At 38.8% G+C, this 20,485-nt stretch overlaps 1 protein-coding gene and 1 long non-coding RNA gene across 2 annotated transcripts in view; both read left to right on the top strand.

Annotated features, from left to right (window-relative positions):
• Positions 1-15,612, top strand: part of CD226 (CD226 molecule) — a 42,268-nt gene extending 26,656 nt beyond the window's left edge. Inside the window, 3 exon segments of the mRNA XM_027682805.1 lie at positions 4,448-4,780; positions 13,436-13,547; positions 15,315-15,612. Of these exon segments, the coding sequence (XP_027538606.1) occupies positions 4,448-4,780; positions 13,436-13,547; positions 15,315-15,468 (599 nt within the window). The 3' untranslated portion in view covers positions 15,469-15,612.
• LOC113965110 lies at positions 8,609-10,445 on the top strand. The gene is made up of 2 exons (XR_003533444.1): positions 8,609-8,695; positions 10,193-10,445. It is a non-coding gene; the product is annotated as an uncharacterized LOC113965110 (long non-coding RNA).
• Positions 15,613-20,485: the final 4,873 nt, after the last annotated feature.

The following is a 20,485-nucleotide window of genomic DNA, read 5'->3' as shown; positions in this document are numbered from 1 at the left end:
AGTAAAGGTGAAGGAGTCACTCAAAATATTTTCTCTCCTGAAAGCTGATTTTCTTGGTGAAAAGAAGAGCCCCAGAGAAAGTTCATCTTCATAAAATTTTAAGCCTCCTTTTCATCTGCAATTGTTTTTTCGTCACTGCTTATTTCAAGCAGATGAAGAAAGTTGTGTTTGTATGTGGAACTTCAGCAAACCAAATGGGACCTGGGAACCTGTCTCTGCTGTAGAGCTAAGATAGCTTTGCAGTTTTGATAAGTCTGCTAAGATCATTAGTTATTTCTGAAGGAGAACATTACTTCCTAAGGGTAGCTACTTTGAAGGTAGCTCTATTACCATCAGTCTGAGAACTATGAGCTTGTCCTGACCTTTTAAAAAATGCGAGCACATAGAAAATATCTGTGTGCTGGTCTGGCTTAGGATAGGATATGATTCCCTTCATTTGTTGCTCGGCTCTGTGTTCACTTGCCTCCATCAGCTGGTGCAACTGTCTTGGTATAAAACCAGCTCTGGTAGTACTTGACCTACGCTTTAAGCCTCTGCAGAGATACAGAAACGTGTTAAGACAGAGGGGTATCTCAATACATTTTATTTTACTGTGCTGAATTTTGCCTTTCTGGACTTGCAGAGCTGATGTTGAAGTTTGAATCTTGTTTTCTTTGTATATGGTTTTAAACCAAGAGGGGTGCATGAGATTGATGTGCAATCCAGATCCAGAGTGCAACTTTGGAACTTTGTGGAAAATTATACGTGTGGGACTGGTGAAAATTACAGTGAACAGGAACTAAAACATCATAGATACTGAATTTAAAAATGAATAAACTACCTGAATACAGGTGAAGATATCTAAGCAACTTCCTTCTGTAGAAACAAAATCAGCTAATCTTATCAGACAACAAAAGAACAAAAAAAACTCAAAAAACCAAACTAAATAAAATAGAAAATAAGTGGATGATACATGAAGGAAAAAAGGAGAAAGGCTGAAAATCGCTACCCAAAAGAATTGGGATCAAACTTTTACATGAGATTTATCTTGACTTTTAAGTCCTTGAAGCAAGTGGAGGGAGCAGGGAGGAAATCACACTACTATTTTATTATTTCTCCAAAAGATTTTCTCAACTTCAACTATTTCTCTGCTGCAGAATTTTAGTTTAGTTGTTTGATCCTTTAGATCCTGTAGGGTTGGTCTAAACTCTTTTATACCTCTATATTTCTGAGATTTGCTTTCCAAGAAAAATATTAGAAGATTATGTCTCTTAAAAATATGAAAGCTTGTATTTTTCCCCTTTAAATAATAGCAGATAAAAATAGATACAACTGCAAAATATGAGATAACATCCTGCCGAAACAGGTGCATGGAGGATAACAAGCATAAGAGCACTTCCTTACTAAGCAGAGGCCCATGGACCGTGAGTGCTCTCGCCTCCTCCTACTTTCTGTTCAGGAAGCAGGATGACATGACCATGGGCAGCAGTGGCAGTGTCTGGAGTGAGCGGCAGGCAGGCGAAACCTACTTTTATCAGATGTAATGATAAATTTTTATTTAGCATTTCTGAAATGTTCACACATGGTGTGTCATCTTGGGTTGTGCATGTGTAGGGGTGAAGGTGTGTGGGTGTGCTTTTTTCCCGTAGAAATGTTTCTCACAGAGGGAGGTTTTCATCCCACATATACCCAACTGAAAGCAAAGAAACTGTTTAGAAAGATGCTAAATAAAGTAAGTGGTTGAACAGAGGAGAAGGAGGATGAAAGAACTCTGCTGATGCTGGTATCAAAATAAAATGGGACAATTGCTTAAAACAAAAGCCTGGAATATTTTAGTGTCCTTAGAAGATCTAATTAGAACTATGTAGGCCTGATTCTCCATTGTTTGTACCTTACACAATCATATAAATTGTTCAAGGTACCATATTGTAAGAAGGGGAGGTATTTACATTGTTCATCAAGAGTGAAAATACCTTAATGTTGTTGCATAGTTTCAAATAAAATACATATACAAAAAAAAGAAGTCATAATATCTGTGCTTGAAAATAGTTATGATAGAACATAGAACAGCCAAGAATCTCCAAACTGTTTCTATTTTAATTTGGCTGTTTGTGCACAGTTCTCACTATTAACATAACATTTATTATTTGAATACCAGCAGGTTATACAATTATATCAAGATTCATATCTGGAAAGTCTCCACTGAATTTGGAAGGCAATCTTAGCTTTGCAAGGTACCCATTAAAGCACATCACAGTGTTGTAATATCGTGTATTATTGAGAAACTGGGATATGTTGTTTGGCAAATATAGCACAAGGGTTAACTAATAAATTTTAAGACAGAGGGGATTTTAATAATTCTGGTAGAAAATATTTTATCTTTCTGTTCCCACTTGACCATATGTATAATGTACATTTTTCTAGAAAGTATATAGCACAGCAGCAGAGAAGAAGTCTGGTTGTTAAAAGGTCCTGGCTGGCTGTCATTTGGGTCAGATGGGAATCCTCTGGAAGGTGGAAGGTAGCATCATCATACACATAATTTCCCTATTAAGCATGTTTACATACCTGGAGTTCAGGGTGGCATTGCTGTGAAACAAATAGGACCAGAAGGACGGACCCAGGAGAAGATGGGGAGACCTCAAGGCTTCTGAGGAGAATGTGGACAGCAGTAGGGCTTGCTCATAGTGGAAGATGACAGCAAAGACTGCACAATGAAGAAGGGTAAGACTTCTCTGGAAGGAATATGCAGTTTATTGTAAAGCAGGCAGTTGCTGGAAGTTAGAGGTCTGAGGAAAGGATCTGACCTCAAAGAATATGATGTATCAGAGAGAGAATTGATTTCAATCACTTTTACATTTACTTCCCTAGCAGATCTGAATGAATCTACAGATCTGCATCTGCTAGGTATAAAAAAATTACCTGTTTTAATGCAGTGAATTTTGAGGGACTGCACTTCAATGAACATATTTTGCAAGTGTAGAGTCCCATCATAGCAGTGATTTAGTCTAATTTGAATAACACTTAGACTTCCATGAATAAAAATTCTTGCTGGAACTAGCACGATAACTTAAATGATTATCCAGCCTTGGCAGGCAACTTCAGTATTAGAAATTTAGCTGTCTTTGGCAAGCTGTCCAAGGAATCAATTAGCTTCACTGTATTGTACCTTCTGTTTAATTTAGTGAATTTATCTCTCTTCTGTCCTTGTCTGTCATTAACTTTCAGTCTCTTTGATTGCAGTCTACATGGATCTTTAAGTTCTTAATAATTTTCTTTTAGGTAAACTCATTAAACACAGTTCCTTTTGTCTTTCAATATTTCAATGTTTTAATCATGTTTCTGGTCTCCAAAGGCAGAGGGAATGCAATTTTATTGTGCTGTGTTCCATTGATAAAAAATTTCAGGTTAGACTTTTTCATTCACTGTTTCACAGAGACTGAACAAATCTCTGAAGTTACAGGCTCCCACAAGGGGCTCTATCCTGTCAACATTATTGGAATAATTTCTTCCTAGGTCAGATATTTACTTTCCAGTTGTTGCCACAGATAGAGGCAAACACATTAAAAATATACAGTAGTAACTTCTTTTACTTAAAAACATCTAATAAAAATAAGGATCTCACTGAAGAACTTGAAAGATTAATGATTTTACAATGTAGGATAAACAGTCTGATTCCAAATTCTTCAGAAAGATGACAGTGCTAGTCCTAACTTACAAGACATAGGCATTACAAAGTTGTTAGAAATCGAGTGGTTCTGACAATCTTTCAATTGAAGACTTTTAAAAATTTATGTGTTTAATCTGTAATCAGTGAATTATATTACTAAAAACAATAACAGAGCAAGGGGATTTCAGTCAAAATTATTTGAGATATAATGCATCTATGGTTTCTACATGATTGAAGTCTCGAATTTGTCTGGAAGTCTTTCATACCACAGACAGACTATCACAGCGGTTTTTCACAAGTAGAGCATATGAAGGGATAAAAATTTTTTTATTGAAGACGTAAGGTTTGTGAATGGGGGAATTGCAGCTCATAGGCTGCAATGACTTTTAACATAATTTACTAATGCATGTCCTGAGGGTCACATCAAACCACTTTCTTATGATAACTAGTGTGAAAGCAGAACAAGACTATCACAAATTTAATTAGACTGGCCCCATAATTTATGCTGCTGAATTTCTGAAATTGTTAATAGAACATTCATGTACTCGAAATGAATAGAAATAGCTTTCTTGCAGTGTCATCACAGCCCCACAGTTCTATAAACAGTTTTATCTAAATGTGCACAAAAATATAGTCATAGATGGGTATAAATGATATTTTTCAGCATTTCAAATTATTTAAATATCTTTCTGCTGTAAGTCAATTTCATTAATATTTGCCATGTAGGAATTGCTGATATTACATTTCCCTTGAGTGAGTTATAAGCAGGTTTTTGTTGGGTTTTGTGTTTTTCAACAGATGCTTTTGAAGTGTCTGAGAAACAAAATAATACCGTGTTTACCAAAGCAAGAGGAAGTGTTATTTTTTCTTGCCTTTATAAAATTGGAGATTCGGTGCAGCAAGCAATGTGGGAAAGGATTAAAGCAGATGGAGTAGATATTGTTATTCTGTGCAACTCTTCAGGAAAGCAAAGCTTTGGTTCAGATTTCAAAGAGCATACACTGGTGGATTGTTCTCATCAGGCAAACTCCAGGATTTTCTTTCGAAACATTACAGCCTCCGACTTTGCAATGTACTGCTGTGTAGCTGCTGGAAGAAACAAAACCTATGTGATGAGTTCTGCTGTGGCTGGTAAGTAAAGGAAGAAGTGTTAAATGTTTTCAAAACAGGACCTTCTGAGGCATTAGCACTTTTACCCATACAAAATAACTCTTCAGTAACAAGTGAGGATTTATTTAAGTACTGTGTTCCAACTAGCAGGATGTAAAAGACAGCAAAGTTAACAATCTCATTTCCACAGAAATAAACTGGCTTTAAGCTTGTCTGATCTCATTATAGGAGTGTAGAACTGTTTGTGAGCAATCATTTTGATGTTAGGAATCATAGAATAGAATAGAATCATAGAATCAGTAAGGTTGGAAAAGACCTGCAAGATCATCAAGTCCAACCTTTGACCAAACACCATCATGTCAACTAAACCCTAACACTAAGTGCCATGTCCAGTTGTTTCTTGAACACTTCTAAGGATGGTGACTCCATTACCTCCCTGGGAAGCCTGTTTCAATGCCTGACCACCCTTTCAGTGAAGAAATTCTTCTGATGTCTAACTTGAACTTCCCCTGCTGAAGATTGAGGGAGCCTCTTGACCTATTGCTAGTTGCCTGGGAGAAGAGGCTGATCCCCACCTTTCTGCAACCTTTTCAGGTAGCTGTAGAGAGTGAAAAGGTCTCCCCTGACCCTCCATTCCTCCATGCTAAAGAAGTCCATCTCCTTCAGCCACTCCTCATATAACTTAGAAGAAGGAGATGCTTTGGAAGGAGAAAGACTGCCCTAGTTTGTAGGGAGAGGTGGACATTCTCCCAAAGAAGGTGCAAGGGAAATTCCCCATTAGCACAGTGTACTGCAGGGCCCTGGGGATGAGACCTGTCCTTCAATGAAGGCAATGAGCACACTCATAGTTGAAAATGTAGAATTTTGTAAACTGACCTCTATTCAGGTAGGGAGTTTCCTCGTGGAGCTCTCTCAACTTTCTAGGTTTTGCTGTAACTATTGTCACAGTTAGCATATAATGGGAGCTACATGTCCCCACACACATATCGAAGATTTCTCAAACTGTGTGTTGAATCCCACCTTTATGTCTACTTTCTCTTATGACTCAAAAAAAAAAAAAAAAAAAAAGAAAAAGACTTGGTTTTGCTTCATCTCTATAGAACATGTTTTGAAGACATGATTCTTGTACCACCCCATTCCTACTTCTGTTGCTGCATTCAGTCCAGTTTTCATTTTTCTTCTTTTGTTCCTGGTAATACATGAGTGTTAGTAGACATCTCTTAGACAGTACTGTAGCATGGGGTGTAAAACTGCAGAATATATTTAATCTGTGATCAGGTTAATTGAGAAGTGAAGATTGTGTTTGGAAAAAAATATGATGACCTGTTTTACTCTGAATACTTGACCACAAAAATCCATGAAAGTGAGCAGAATATGAGAATACAGGAACTAAGAGAATAGAGAAGAATAGAGAAAACAGGACAAAACGTCCTCTCACCTCTGACAATTTTAAACTTTGGAATTTCAAAATGTTGACTGTATTGATATAATCAAGCATATCCTAACTGTAGAGCAATAGAAATATTTTCTGTTTACTTTAGCTGCAATGCTTCTCATACCAAAATGAAAACATATAGTGAGTTGCAAAAAATTCATTAACTTTTGGAATGATCAGTTCTAACTACACAAAGAGTTTCGTTTCCATGCTCCTTTTGCTCTTGTAACAAATTCAGTTTATGTTTTTTAGTCCTAGCAATGGCAGTATAGTTATACCTGTTTATTAGAAAAAAAGAGAAGAAAGCATTAAAGAATCTGAAGTACACTATGATTCAGAAAAAAACCCATAGCATCCCTTTTAAGCCCTCACTCTGTATTATGAAGTGTATTTTACTGAGTTTTGATTAATTCCAAAGGAAGCTAATTGTCAAGGCTTTCCACTTATTTCTCTTAACATATGCAACTGTTTCATGACACGTGATTAGTATTTCCAGTGTGATATGGAGAAACAGTGAGGGGGAAGAAGCGATAGGCCAGGCATCAGCTTCCATCACACACAGCTAGTGAAGTCTCTCACAGGCTTGTGAGTGACTTACTCTTCTTGATCCAACACTTCTGGCTTGAATAAACCAAGTGGTGCCAGGAACCTGACACACTATTTTTATTATGTATTTTCTACCAGTTCGGTCATGTAATTTTCTTTGGCTTAGCATTACAGCTGAGCCACACTGTAGCTTGGATTTGCTACCAAGCACTTCCAACGCTTAAGTCTGTTGGTGTGATTCTGTATGGGAAAAGGCAGAGTTTTTTTTAAATACTGAGTCTAGGAGGTGGGAGGAGAACTGCACTGTAAACAGTAATATAGAAAACTCTGTGTAGGTTGAGAGACGGTAAGATAAAAGATAAGAACCCTTTCTTTCTTTCTTTTTTTTTTTTTTTGAAGTTGTTGTTGAAAAGACCTCAAGAACTTTTGAAGAAGAGGAATCTTGGGTGAAAGGTAGTATTAAGAGCATGGGACTACTCGCAGAACTGGTAACAGTTCAAAAACTGCTGATTCCAAGAGGTGGTACAGTAGAAAGATGCAGTTTTCTTTTTGCCTAAAGGTTAATATATTTTTGCAAAGAAAAACAGCATGGAATTCCTGTGAAGAAAAGAGGGAGAGAGGAAGGAATAGGTATTCAAGCATTGTGAAAGCACTTCTTGCAATTGTATCAGTAGAAGTCAGATGCACTTAATATTTTTGAACATTAGTGAAAATGAAACCATGAGATCAATTACCACTAAGTTTATCGATTCTATCCCACTAAATATTGTGACTGCAGTTTTTCAGAAACAGGAATTTCCAGCTGAAGTTGGACTTCTGCAAATATTTTTTGACCTCAAAATCTGGAACATATAAAACAATGTGTATGTAAAATAGTGTCATTTTTGTTGGACAACTCTTACAGAAACAGAAAGCTGAATATTACATAATTATACAATGTGTTCAAGAGACCTGGGATTAATTTCTGATGTGTTCTTCACCATATCTCTTCTAAAAATTCTAGCAATAGGGAGATTGTTCATGACACCAGATTTCACATCTGAACCTGTTTCTGGTTTTTTTCTTACCATGCTTTTTCCTTTGAGACAATCTTTGAAGAGAGGAAGCACACTTACAATTCATATAGTTTTGGTAGATGATTCAGAAAGAAGGGGAGGTGTCATATGAAAGGACTGAAAAATTAGCAGGGTTGAAAGACCTAGACATCCTGAAGACCTAGACATTTTTTGAAAGATTTAATAAGTTTTTTTCTTGCTTTACCAGAAAGTGGGATAGCAAGCTCTCTTGGACAAAATAAAATAGAAACGTGTTTCTGTGTGTTCCCACTAGATCTGAAAAGCCGGTTCGCAGTTGTATGTTTAGGGGGTCAGAATTACATTTGTACTAGCCCTTTTACTAGCTTTTTTGCCTTCCTCTACACACATTCAAGTACCTTCACGTCCTTCTAAATTTGTGGGGCCCAGAAGTGCACATAGTGCTCAGAGTGAGGTTTCACTGACACTGATTACAGTGGGATAATCACCTCCTTTAATCGGTTGGTGTTGCTGAGTTTGATGCACCCCAGGATGCGATTTGCCCTGTGGGCACTGATCACTCACACCTGCTGCTGACCAGCACCCCTACATCCCTTTCTGCAGGGCTTCTTTCTAGCTGCTTCTCTCCCAGTTTATACTTGTGTTCAGAATTATTCCATCCCAGGTGCAGAGACAGGATGGATTTGTTTCTCTCACTCACTAGGTGGGTGACCTTATTGTAGAGGGATATCAAATTAGTTAAACAGGACCTTCCCTTTGTGAATGCATGTTGACCGTACCCTTAAATGTCTTTCAATTGCACCCAATAGGATCTTCATAGCATCCAGATGAAAAGCAGGGACTATTTGTCCAGTCATTGGGGGTTATCATATAGCCCTTGTGAGCTGGGAGGAGCTCTGGGCCATAGGAAACAGCCAGAAGGTAAGACTGCAGTAAGGGGGTGAGCAGAACCAGGATAGGAGTGAAATTAGCTTCTGTCTTCCTTCATGCAATCATTCAGTACAAATACTAGATATCAAACCATGTCTGTGGGTCTCTACTCAACAAACGACTGTTCTTTGGGTATGAATGCATTTGTGCTGGATTTCTGCCTTTCAGTTGTGTGGAAAACTATTTTGGTGATGTCTAGTTGGCACACCATATGTGCCAATCCAGCAATGCATGTGACAAAATACATGAAGGTCTTGACAGCGAAGTTCAAATCTCCTGTTAAAACAAATAGCTGTATGGCTCATCAGTGCTCCCTCCTCTAAACCAAAGTTGGTGCACTGAAGGTTGAAAACCTTGCTACAAAAAATTTTTGCACACTTGCAGAGAAGATGCCAAGGCTACGAACATGGTTTGTCTAATACTTAACAGAAATTGTACTGATGCTGGAAATATAGTTAATAACCTCCTGTCAGCATATCACCTTTGTTGAGAACATAAGGACTAAAGAGACACATGACACGCATCTGACATGTTTCAGCAAAAGCTTGACTGGGATGTTAAAGTCAGTAATTACAAAAGGTTTTGTACAGTTAAAGAAAACAAATGCCTAAGGAAGGTTTTGCTCACTTCAAATGAGAAAAGCATAAGGGCTTTGAGTTGTTGTTAGTTAAAAAAAAACCCAACTAACAATTTTTCTCATCCAAATTTAACTGACAGCTGATAATCTCAACTCTCAAACTCATTAACTGAGGGATTATTATCTTGACCTGATAAAACTGAATGTGAAACTTCAGAAAAAGAGTAATGAAGTCTAAAGCAGTTAAAGTGAAGGGTGGGGATGTTTCTGAAGTCTGCAATTCTATCCAGATTCACCCATCCTTGATGACAATTAAATACAAGATTTAAAATTTTTCCCTTGTTGCTTATAAGATATTTCATATTTCTGTAAGTATTCACTGGCACAGATAATGATTTTCTATAGTGGGTGCCATAAAAGCTGGGAAAAAAAGACATTATAATTTGGACATAACTATATGCACTATCCTGTCATTTTAAGTACACTGGAGCTGAAAACATTCTGGACGTAGAGTGATTTATATGTGGTTATAACACAAAAGATGCTGTTTTTTGTTATCAGACAACCTTCTCTGAAGTGTCACATACCTACAACAGGTATACTTCTGAGAGAATTTTCTTTCTTTTTTCTTTCCAGTAAAATAACATTGGAATTCAAGGATAAGGCTCTTCTGTAATCAGTATTTTTGTTATCCCTTCCAGTGAGGACATTAATAGTAAAAAGGCGTATGTTAGCAAGCCTCATCTGGTATTCAGGATAGCCAGATAAGAAGCTGTGAACGTTTTTGATGCAGGAAAGAAAAGCCATCTGGTGATGGCTCAGCAGTTGGTTAGCTGGGATTATTGTCATTAGTGGTACTGATTATTTTCCTTTGCCTGTGAACTAAGCACATAACTTTCTTGTCGACCCAGAATGAAAGTACCTTGGGGCAGCTGTGGTTTCACCTCTGTACAGTGAGAAGAACTTTAAGAGGAACTACACCTGAAGACAGTTTTTTAGTCCTTGTTCACCAATGGATTGCTGAGGATCTGAGTTGTGGGTTACCTGCATGACTTTGATAATATCACCTCTATTCTTTCCTCCAATGTTTTTCACCTAAAAAATGAGTATTACCTCTCCACAGACTTGAGCACTATAAGAATATATTGACTTACACCTTGAAGCCATTGTCTTGTTTGTCTCTACCATTTAGTTATTATGTGTTGCTCCTTAGTTTCATTTGAAGATGTGACTCCAATGCATTTTAAGCAAAGTTATTATAAATTTCCTGCCTTCGATGCAGTTTTCAAAGAAAGCCTTTTCGCTTAGGCTAGAACAAATAAGGTGGGTTTCCTGACGTCCCTCATCAAGGCACGTCCTGTACTAGGTGATTAAAAAAGATGATAATGTGAGAAATTTTTGTAGCAATTTTTTTGTGAAGAAGTGAACAGATTTCTTTTGAATTAGAGCAGAAAACAACTGACACAACTGTGTGCAGTACGGAAGAGAAAATTTTTTGAGCACTGAGATAATATTCCTGGTTTTTTGAAAAATACCTTGCCACCCATGGAAGTATTGAATGATTGTTATGTATTTCTTATGGGGCAACCTTTACAATCACAGAACCACAGAATGGGTCAGGTTGGAAGGGACCACAGTGGGTCAGCTGGTTCAACCTCCCTGCTTGAGCAGGGTCATCCTAGAGCACATGGCACAGGATTACATCCAGGAGGCTCTTGAATGTCTCCAGTGAGGGAGACTCCACAACCTCTCTGGGAGATTTGTTTCAGTGCTTGGTCACCCTGCATAGTAAAGAAGTTCTTCTTCATATTCAGGTGGAACTTCACGTGCATCAGTTTCTGCCTGTTGCCTCTTGTCCTGTTGCTTGGCGCCACTGAGAAAAGCCTAGCTCCATCCTCTTGACACCCTCTCCTTAGATACTTGTATACATTGATGAGGTCCCCTCTCAGGCGTCTCTTCTCAATGCTGAACAGGCCCAGTTCCCTCAGCTTTTCTTCATAAGAGAGATGCTCCAGTCTCTTGATCAGCTTCAGTGCCTGGTAAAGTTATGGAGATTATTCTGGGAAGTATTGAAAAACACCTAAAAGACAACTCTGCCATTGGTAACACAGCTTCAGGAGAGGAAAGTCCTGCTTGTAAAACCTGATTTCCTTTCACGATAAGGCAAGCCACCTAACTGATCAAGGGAAGACAGTCAATGTAATCTTTCTGGATTTCAGTAAAACTGTCAACACTGTCTCTCACCATATCCTTCTGGAAAAATGTCCAGCAGACAACTGGATAAACACATTATGTGGTAGGCAAGCAATTGGCTCATGGCTCAAGCATAAAGGGTGATAGTGAATGGGGTAACATCAGACTGGTGACCTGTCACTAGTGGGGTTCCACAGGGCTCCGTCTTGGGCCCCGTGCTCTTCGACATCTTCATAAATGACTTGGACACAGGACTGGAAGGGATACTAAGTAAGTTTGCAGATGACACAAAACTGGGAGGAGCTGTTGACTCCCTTGAAGGCAGAGAGGCCCTGCAGAGAGACCTCAACAAATCAGAGGACTGGGCAATCACCAACCACATGAAGTTCAACGAGGGGAAGTGCCGGATACTGCACCTGGGATGGGGCAACCTTGGATGTTTGTATAGACTGAGGAATGCGATGCTGGAAAGCAATGCCGCAGAAAGGGACCTGGGCGTCCTGGTCGATGGCAAGTTGAATACGATTCAGCAGTGCCCTGGCAGCCAGGAGGGACAACTGTGTCCTAGGGGGCATCAGGCAAAGCATCACCAGCTAGTCAAGGGAGGCGATTGTCCCATTCTGCTCTGCACTGGAGCAGCCTCACCTTGAATATTGGGTGCAGTTTTGGGCATCACAATATAAGAAAGATATTAAGCCATTAGGGCAACAGAGATGGCGAAGGGCCTTGAGGGGAAGCTGTATGAGGAGTGGCTGAGGTCACTTAGCGTGTTCTGCCCGGAGAAGAGGAGACTGAGGGAAGACCTCATTGCAGTTACAACTTCCTCCTGAGGGGAAGGGGAGGGCCAGGCACTGATCTCTTCTTTGTGGTGACCAGTGACAGGACCCCATGGAATGGCCTGAAGTTGTGTCAGGGGAGGTTTAGACTGGATATTAGAAAAAGGTTCTTCACCCAGAGGGTGGTTGAGCACTGGAAGAGGCTCCTCAGGGAAGTGGGCACAGCACCAAGACTGACAGAGTTCAAGAAGCATTTGGACAATGCTCACAGGGACATGGTGTGACTCTTAGGTATGGTCCTGTGCAGGGCTAAGGTTTGGACTTGATGATCCTTGTGGGTCCCTTCCAACTCAGCATATTCTGTGATTATGTGAACTTTGTAGCTGAACCTGCTTGAGGAGTTCTATGTCTGAGAGTCCAGAGCTGGACACAGTACCTCATATGTGGCCTCACCAGGGCTGAGTGAAGGGGCATGATTACCTCCCTTGACCTGCTGGCAATACTCTTCCTAATGCATCCCAGAATTCCATTGGCCTTCTTGTCCACAAGGGTGCATGCTGGCTCATGGACAGTTTGTTGTCTACCAGGACCCTCCAGATTCTTCTCCACAGAGCTGCTTTCCAGCACGTTGGCCCCCAGCCTGTACTGATGCATGGGGTTATTCTTCTCCGAGTACAGGACCCCTCATTTACCTTTCTTGTATTTCAGACAGTTCTTCTCTGCCCATTTCTCCAACCTATTGAGGTCCTGCTGAAGGGCTGCATGGGTCTCTGGGGTATCAGCTACTCCTCCCAGCTTTTTGTTACCAGCCAAGAGCATTCGCTTAAGTAGCCTGAGAGCTTTTATTAACCATATATTGAGTCACTTATGTATGAACTCCTTTCTCACCAGGGGAGGGAAGAAGATAAAAAAGGATTATACAAGGCATTGCTATTTTTTCCATACCACTGTGCTGTGTTCAGTCACCTTTGGTCATACCAGTCACAACTTTCCTAAGAGCTAGTTCAGTGTAACAAAGGTGCTTTAGAAATGAGAAAATTGTGAAGTCTGAATATTGAGCATGAGCTGTCATGGAATGATCTCTTTATATAATCATGGACTTTTCAATTTAGTTTGTCATAAAAAGTTCATGCTGATCTATATTTATACAAAATATTAATCATATTTATTACAATCATATTTTAGCAAGTTGGGATCACAAATGGTTTATTACCTACATAGTTGGAGGAATTTCTCCTGCTGTTTTGCTGTTAGTTTTCCTATTGATCTTCTGCATCATCATTGCTTTTTGCAAAAAGTGAGTAACAAATCAATTTGCATAATATACTGAAGCAGGTAAGTATGAATGTGTCAACAGCTCATCCTACTATCCTATTCAGAACCAATTAAAAAAAAGGTATATGTGAAAATAAAATTTTATCATCTAAATTTTAACCTTGAAAAAATTAATCAGTTCTACATGAAAAAAGTGACATTTTCTCTTTTTTTTTTTTTTCTTTTTCCCTTTTTTCATCTTAGAAAAACAAATGGCTTACTCAAGTTCCTTAGTCAGCTAAATGCTTGCTGTGGTATTAGCTGAAACAACATGTTAAGGGTGATTTGTCAGGAATAATATTGAACTAGGCATAGGCTATTCCTATTTTGTGCACAGAGGAGGCCAGGTGACATCTTGAGGTTTTCTAGATCTTCTAACATACTCACAGATGGATCCAAACTAATAGTTTAAACCATTATCTAAGTTTGCTGTATTCCTTGCCAAATATCGCTAGTGGTCTGTTATAGGTTATAATTTGAGAGAGAAATTTTTCCTTCCCCGCTTCCCTGTAAGAGAAACGGGAGCACCAAGCAGGGAAGGGGGAAGGGAAGGGAAGAGGCAATTAGCCTCACAAAGGATTTAGCCAGCCTGGCTACATTCCTGGCTAATGGCTGATTGGGAGGCTGGCTCTGCTCGGACGGGAGGGGGGTAGTGCTGCGGGGCCCTCTCGGGAGGACGGAGACAGGGTCTGTGTGCAGAACATTTTAAAGAGAAAGCCTGGAAGCCTGTCTTGCCGGACTGCCTGCCCTGGCCAGCGTGGACTGCTGATTCCAGCTTGGCCTGAGAGTTGCCTCTTGGCCCCAGCCCGAATCTGCTGTGTTTCATCGGAGAGTCTCTGTGCTCGCTAGGAGGGAAAGGGAGCTTCTTGAGACGACACCACCTGGGAACCACAGTGAGTCCCTAGGGGCAGACTGCCTTCCTACCTTTTTTTCCCTCCATTTTTGAGGGGTGGAGGGGGGGTCCCCATCTTCCTGTCGGCTCCTCCCGTGGTCTGAGACCGGCCCCAAGCCCCTCTTCCCGTGGTGGCCGCCGGTGACCCGGCGGCGCCCCCTGCCGACCACACCAGCGAACTGCAGGCTCTGCGCCTCTGCGACCCAACAGCGCCCCTGCAGGCCACGATTAGGACTGCGCTAATAGGACAGAGAAGTACTTACCAGACTTTGCTTTCCTAGGACCACTGTATAGTTTTGTTGTGTTCTGTTACTGTTCTTAACTGTTTTGCTAACATACACATATCTTTTCAATAAAGGGTTGTTATCTCTTCTGTTTTTCCACACTTCCTCGAGTAAAGCCCCGTAAATTTTAAATCCACAATTGCTGAGAGAGAGGAGTTTTGTTTTGTCCCATAACTCATCCTCTTTAGCAAACCTCCCAGTCTTTTCAGACTGAGACATGGTCTGATCCAGAATCTCTCTGCTTCCAATGAAAAGAAATAATGAGCAGAAAATCTATTCCTTGCCCTGCCACAACATATGAGGCCACTGGAACTTTTGGGCAACATATTATTGTATTTCCCCCTGAATCAAAGGGCCTTTTCAGCTGAGTCCAGGCTTTTATGAAACAGTGTTAATCTTATGCATGTTACAGTTTGCTAGTCCACCTGGATTTTTATGGTGTTTATTGATTTCTGTGGGAAAGTAAGCAATACCAGCATTATCTCTTGTATGCTGGAATTAGATATTTTGGACTATACTGTCATGTACGATGCAGTTTCCTCCACTGAGTTTCTGACTAAGTGTATGTCTTCAGAAAGAAGAGGAAGAGGATCACAGAGGCCTTGTCAAAAATTTTGTACTCTATTCAGACCTGGGTAAGGTCATTTGTTGAGATGGAGTTACTCATGTTTCGTACTGTATATTTATTAAGACCTTTCTCTTCTGTATTTGCTCTTTATATCCCCTGAATCTTATAGTAATCTTAACATATATAAACAGGAAAAACTGAAGATTTTAAAGTATGATTACTGCTATTCATTATTTTTGATGAATATTTTTCAATGTTTTACAGCTACATTTAGAGATTCTACTCTGTTCCATGTTATTAACAAATTACCCCTTTTGATTTGATAGCTTTTCTATTATTTGTGTTATTAATGTCTTCTCTCCTCAAGTCACTACTTGTAAAATTGAAGCAAAAAATTGTATACTATGATACCCTTTGTTTTATCTATTTCTTCCAGTTCAGCTTCACCATAATTCTTTGGGACAGCTGTTTCAGTGCTTCTTCTTTCTTTTTTTGTTGTTATAATCAATGCTTTGAACTCTGAGTCTTTTCTTTCCCCCTTAATAACCCTATTAAAGCCCTGAAATTTAAAAGAGGAGAGATTTCACTGCTTCTGCCTTGTCCGTTCCATGCCCTAAGTTGGGGTATGAAGTTATGCTGTGTTTAGGGAAATGATGCTATTCTCACAGTGGATATGAGACTGACTTTCCACCTATTTTCTCTCAGATCTCACTCCTGTATGAGCTGGTGGTAAGCTCCACTGCCAATATGTCCTTATAAAATCTATTTTACTCATTCTAACTGCTGGGTCACTGTTTTACCAGGATGAAGCTCTTCATCCAGCAATCAAAGTGCTTCAGAAACCACCTTTCCTGCCATGCCAGTTCACCCAGGCACTGTCACATAGGTTGTCATAATAAGATTGATGTAGGAGTGACTGTGTCGGTATCTGAAGTGTGGATGCGAGGGGAAGGGGGCATTTCACTGGTGCTTTACCAGGGACCTGATGTGGGACAGCTGGGAAATATATTCAAATTGCAACTTCTTTTTTTCATATGACTTGAATCTGAAGTGTATTCATAGAAAACAAGAAGACAAAAAAAAATTATTGATGGTTGAGAAAAGACCTTCAACCTTTTTTTTTCTTTTTAATGTTCTTCTAGCCTGCTAACAGCTATAGGAGATCCAATTTTCATGGCATGTATAGTAGGACAGAAAGAAGAGGAGAAGAATCATCACTTGGGTAGACAGAGATTTAAGTCAACTACAGAAATGTCTCACACAAACATAAGAAAAGACCATTAGGTTCTTTCTTAAGAATGAAGTAATCAAAACACAAGCCTTTTATTTGCAGCAAAGACTTTATTTTCTTTGCACCAGCAAGATGTGGAAGGTCAAAGTGGCTGTGCTGGGCACTGCCTGGGCTGCTGTGGCTGTCCAGTCAACTTGGGCCAGGCTACTCCAGGTACGTCAGTGTTGTATTGCAGCCTGCAGCATTAATGTATCCTTTGATTCATATGCAGAATTAGAGATTATTTGCACTTCTACAATTTAAACATTTTTACACAGTAGCTGAACTCTTAAGTATCAATTTTAGAACAGCTCTGATGTGTAGAGTGGAGCTGCATATGTTTACATAAAGTTAATTCAGTCTGAGAAATCTATGTGTATGAGAAGCTTATGTGACAGGGTGAGAAAAAAATGTGCTTGATGTTGTATATGTCCATGATTTTTGCATCTCAAATTGAGAACTCTATAGAATAATAAATACCCATGATTTTCCACACAGAAGGTGTTATTTTGCTGCTGGGCAAACAGTACTATTCAGCTGACAAAAGCAAATATATCAGAGCTCCTTGAACCTAGATTTAAAAGTATGCACAGAAGCTTGGTATCTGACAGCTGTGTGGTTTTACAGACTTCTTGCCACTCACCACAGTTATTTCAGTGTTTTCTATTTGGGGATGGAATAGAAGTGTAGTCCCTGCTTTCCTCTCTCCCTCCCTCCGTCCCTTCCACATCTCTCCCCATGCCCAGAAGAAAATAAAACATGAAGACTCCGTCACTGTTAGGCTATATTTAATAATTTATTATAAGGTTTAGTTGCACAAAAAATAAATGAGAACATGGAAGGTATATGAATAAATGATGCAAAGCAGAAAAAAGCATGACTGAGAACATTTACAAAACAATACACATACATATGTAGTTGTATGTGTGCATATGTATATATTCTGCTGAAAAATAGAGAAGAAATCACACAGAAATTGAACAAACAGACAAAAAAAATTTAATCCTTAAAGAAACAGAACTAGAAGGCAGACCTGAGAATTAGGATCTACACATCTTTTGGCCTTTTACAAATCTGCTGAATTACTGAGGACAGGATCCCAGTAAATGAAGGTGTTGCCAAGATGACTGATAATCATGTATGTCTGCATACTACAAACTGTGTGCCTGGCCCACCTATGCTTGATTCCCCTTTTCTCTTCAAGTGTACTTAAAAATGTTGCTGGATATGGTGTGGTTTTGGTTTTTTTTTTGGATTTTTTTTTTGAAAGGGGTTGTTGGTGGAGGCATCATAAGTCTGCCTACAAATCAGATACCATTTCTACTCAGCTGGCTAGAAAGGAAGCTGACAGAGAAAAGCACATTTTGCGTTGCCTTCTCCAGTGGAAAGCTTTCTTCACATGCACAGCAAAATAGGAGTCTAGGTTCTTCTGAGAATAACATGGACACAAGGCTTCTCTTCGCTATTTGAGCAATAATAGCGTCATTCAGCTAAAAACCTAAAATCCTAAACTAAAGTGTCCTTTCAACTTATCGCTGAAGACTTAAATTGTTTACAGTTTCATATGCCATTAGAAAACATCTTATTTTGGTTTTGTGTACTCCTGAACAAGGACACATTGCAAGGGATGTTTTTTGTTTTTTAATTTCACTTACTGAAGGTTTTCAGATATATAAATGCTTGCATGTGAAGTTGATGAGGATACACAGAACTGTACTACTAATAAGTTGGTTTATTTCCTGAGTTATCAAATGTCATAGCAGATAATTCTAAGTTGTACACAGCGTTACAAATAAAACCTTGTAGCATTGGGTCATTTCTTATGATCCCATTGATATTAAAATGCCAAAATGATAATGCAATGGATTTGATTACACAGAGGTTCTCAGCTGGAATCCTGACACAGAAATATCCATAAGCTGAGAAGATGGTATTGTTTCACTGGTTATAGAGGCAATCAAAATACATTCCTACTTTACTGAGGGTAAAAAAAAGGGGGAGAGGTTGAAGTTAAGTACCTGGAATACCAGACTGTTTTGATTCTTTCTGGTAATGCCCTTATTTTTCCCACTTGGTACTTTTAGCTTGTCTTTTCAAAACAATTGCTTATTTTTGAGATTTCAGGAAGAAAACAAAATCTGTAGTGCACATCTTTGCAGGTATTTAATCTGTTTTAATTCAAATTCTGCAGACATATTACTTCTAACAGGATAATCCACAGTGAAAATCACATCACACGTAGCATAATAAGAACAATATATTATTTTTTTCAAAAAACAGACCCAAAACAACAGCTTTATTTTTGTACCATAGTAATATCAGTGAACAGCAGCTGAACAAGAGACTGATACTATTTAAAACCAAAACCAAAACAACCCAAAATGTATCAATATTCTCATTGGTTTAAAAACTAGTAAGCTACACACAAGAGAAACTTCCAAAAGTTCAATTTGAAATGCAATATTAAAACTCTTTAAATATTTTATAAGTCTGTCAGAATGGGACCCAGCAAGAGTTTGTTTGCTGTTTGGATTATGTAAGTAGACTTTCTAGTGTAAAATAGTACAAACTATTGTTTATTGCTGTTTAGTTTCAATATTTACCACAGATTTGTCCTATCCTTTTGGAAATTTTTTCATTTCTTTTGAATGAACTTCATCAACTGTAATTTGGAAATTTTATTTTGAACAATTACTGTGCTATTTCATGCTGTACCACTCAATCAAATACTTAAGAGAGAGGAAAAAAATCAAGGAAGCAAAATGACACAACTATGGAAAGTAACCAGCTCAACATACTATCTAAACTACAAAATAACTCTGCGGTTTTTTTAAGATCTTAGAAACTTTGCTGAAATGAAAGAAATATAGTAAAATGTTGTCATTCAAAAACATAAGTCTTGAATACCTTTATGGGTATTCTAGGGTAACTACCTTCTGTGTGACTGGAAAATGAGAATCTGAGATTAAAGAAAAGTAAAACCTTTTCCATAACAATAAAATTAATCTTTTATGCTGGGTCAAAAAGGTAAACGTTTGAGTTCAATGTTTAAAAGATAATTCAGTACAACTACCGCCTTTAAAGGGTATAAACTCACGTCTCTTTGAGAAAGACTTCTGAATGTAGGAAAGACAATCACCAGTTTGGATGAACAGGACGAATAAGAAACTCACAGTTTATTAAAGAATGTGAAAATTAGAACCTGTTATCTTCTTTTTTCATTTCAGATATGTTCCATTACCTTAAAGAGCTTCTTTGACACTAATATGTTCATGATACTGCTCTTTCTGCTTGTCTTCTGCTCTCCCGTGGCTGTTCACCTTGGGATAAAACAATGTTTCTGTGAGGAAACAGACTTCTTCAAGGGCTGGACCCACCAAGGAACACAAGAAGCTGGACTCCAAACCCCCACATTTGGCAGGGTAGTCCTCTTTCTGACCTGCACCTGCCCTAAATTCCCAGCTACCTTTTCTGTTAGGCCCCTAATTTTTTTCAAGAACACTCAGAAATAGCTCGTTCTAAACGTGCTGTGCAGCTTTACCAACTGCCTCCTCCCCAGGACTAGGGGACAGGAGGAGAGGACTAAGGCAACAAAGCAGGCAGAACAGTTAAAGTATAGGTGCTACCAGCATCTGTTAGTTTACTCATGAGAGATCCAAATAAGAAACCTTGCTTCAGAAAAAGGAAAGATGTCAGATTTAGGGGATTGTTCAGAGGATTGATTTCACTACCAGATTAATTTCTAGGTTCAGAGGATTGATTTTACTACCAGATATATTTCTAGGGTTTTTTTTTCTTTTCTCTTTTTTTTTTCTAAGAGGAGATGAGGATTTTTTGTAATCATAAAGATGCCAGGGCACCAGGACTCTGATTTTTAAATTTTATTTTTAAATCTTATGCGCATCAT

The sequence above is a fragment of the Neopelma chrysocephalum genome, unplaced genomic scaffold (assembly GCF_003984885.1).
Source record: "Neopelma chrysocephalum unplaced genomic scaffold, ASM398488v2 Primary Assembly neopelma1_22b, whole genome shotgun sequence".
Classification (NCBI taxonomy): Eukaryota; Metazoa; Chordata; class Aves; order Passeriformes; family Pipridae; genus Neopelma; species Neopelma chrysocephalum.
Note: the sequence above shows the minus strand (reverse complement) of the source record. Positions and strands in the feature narration are given on the sequence as shown.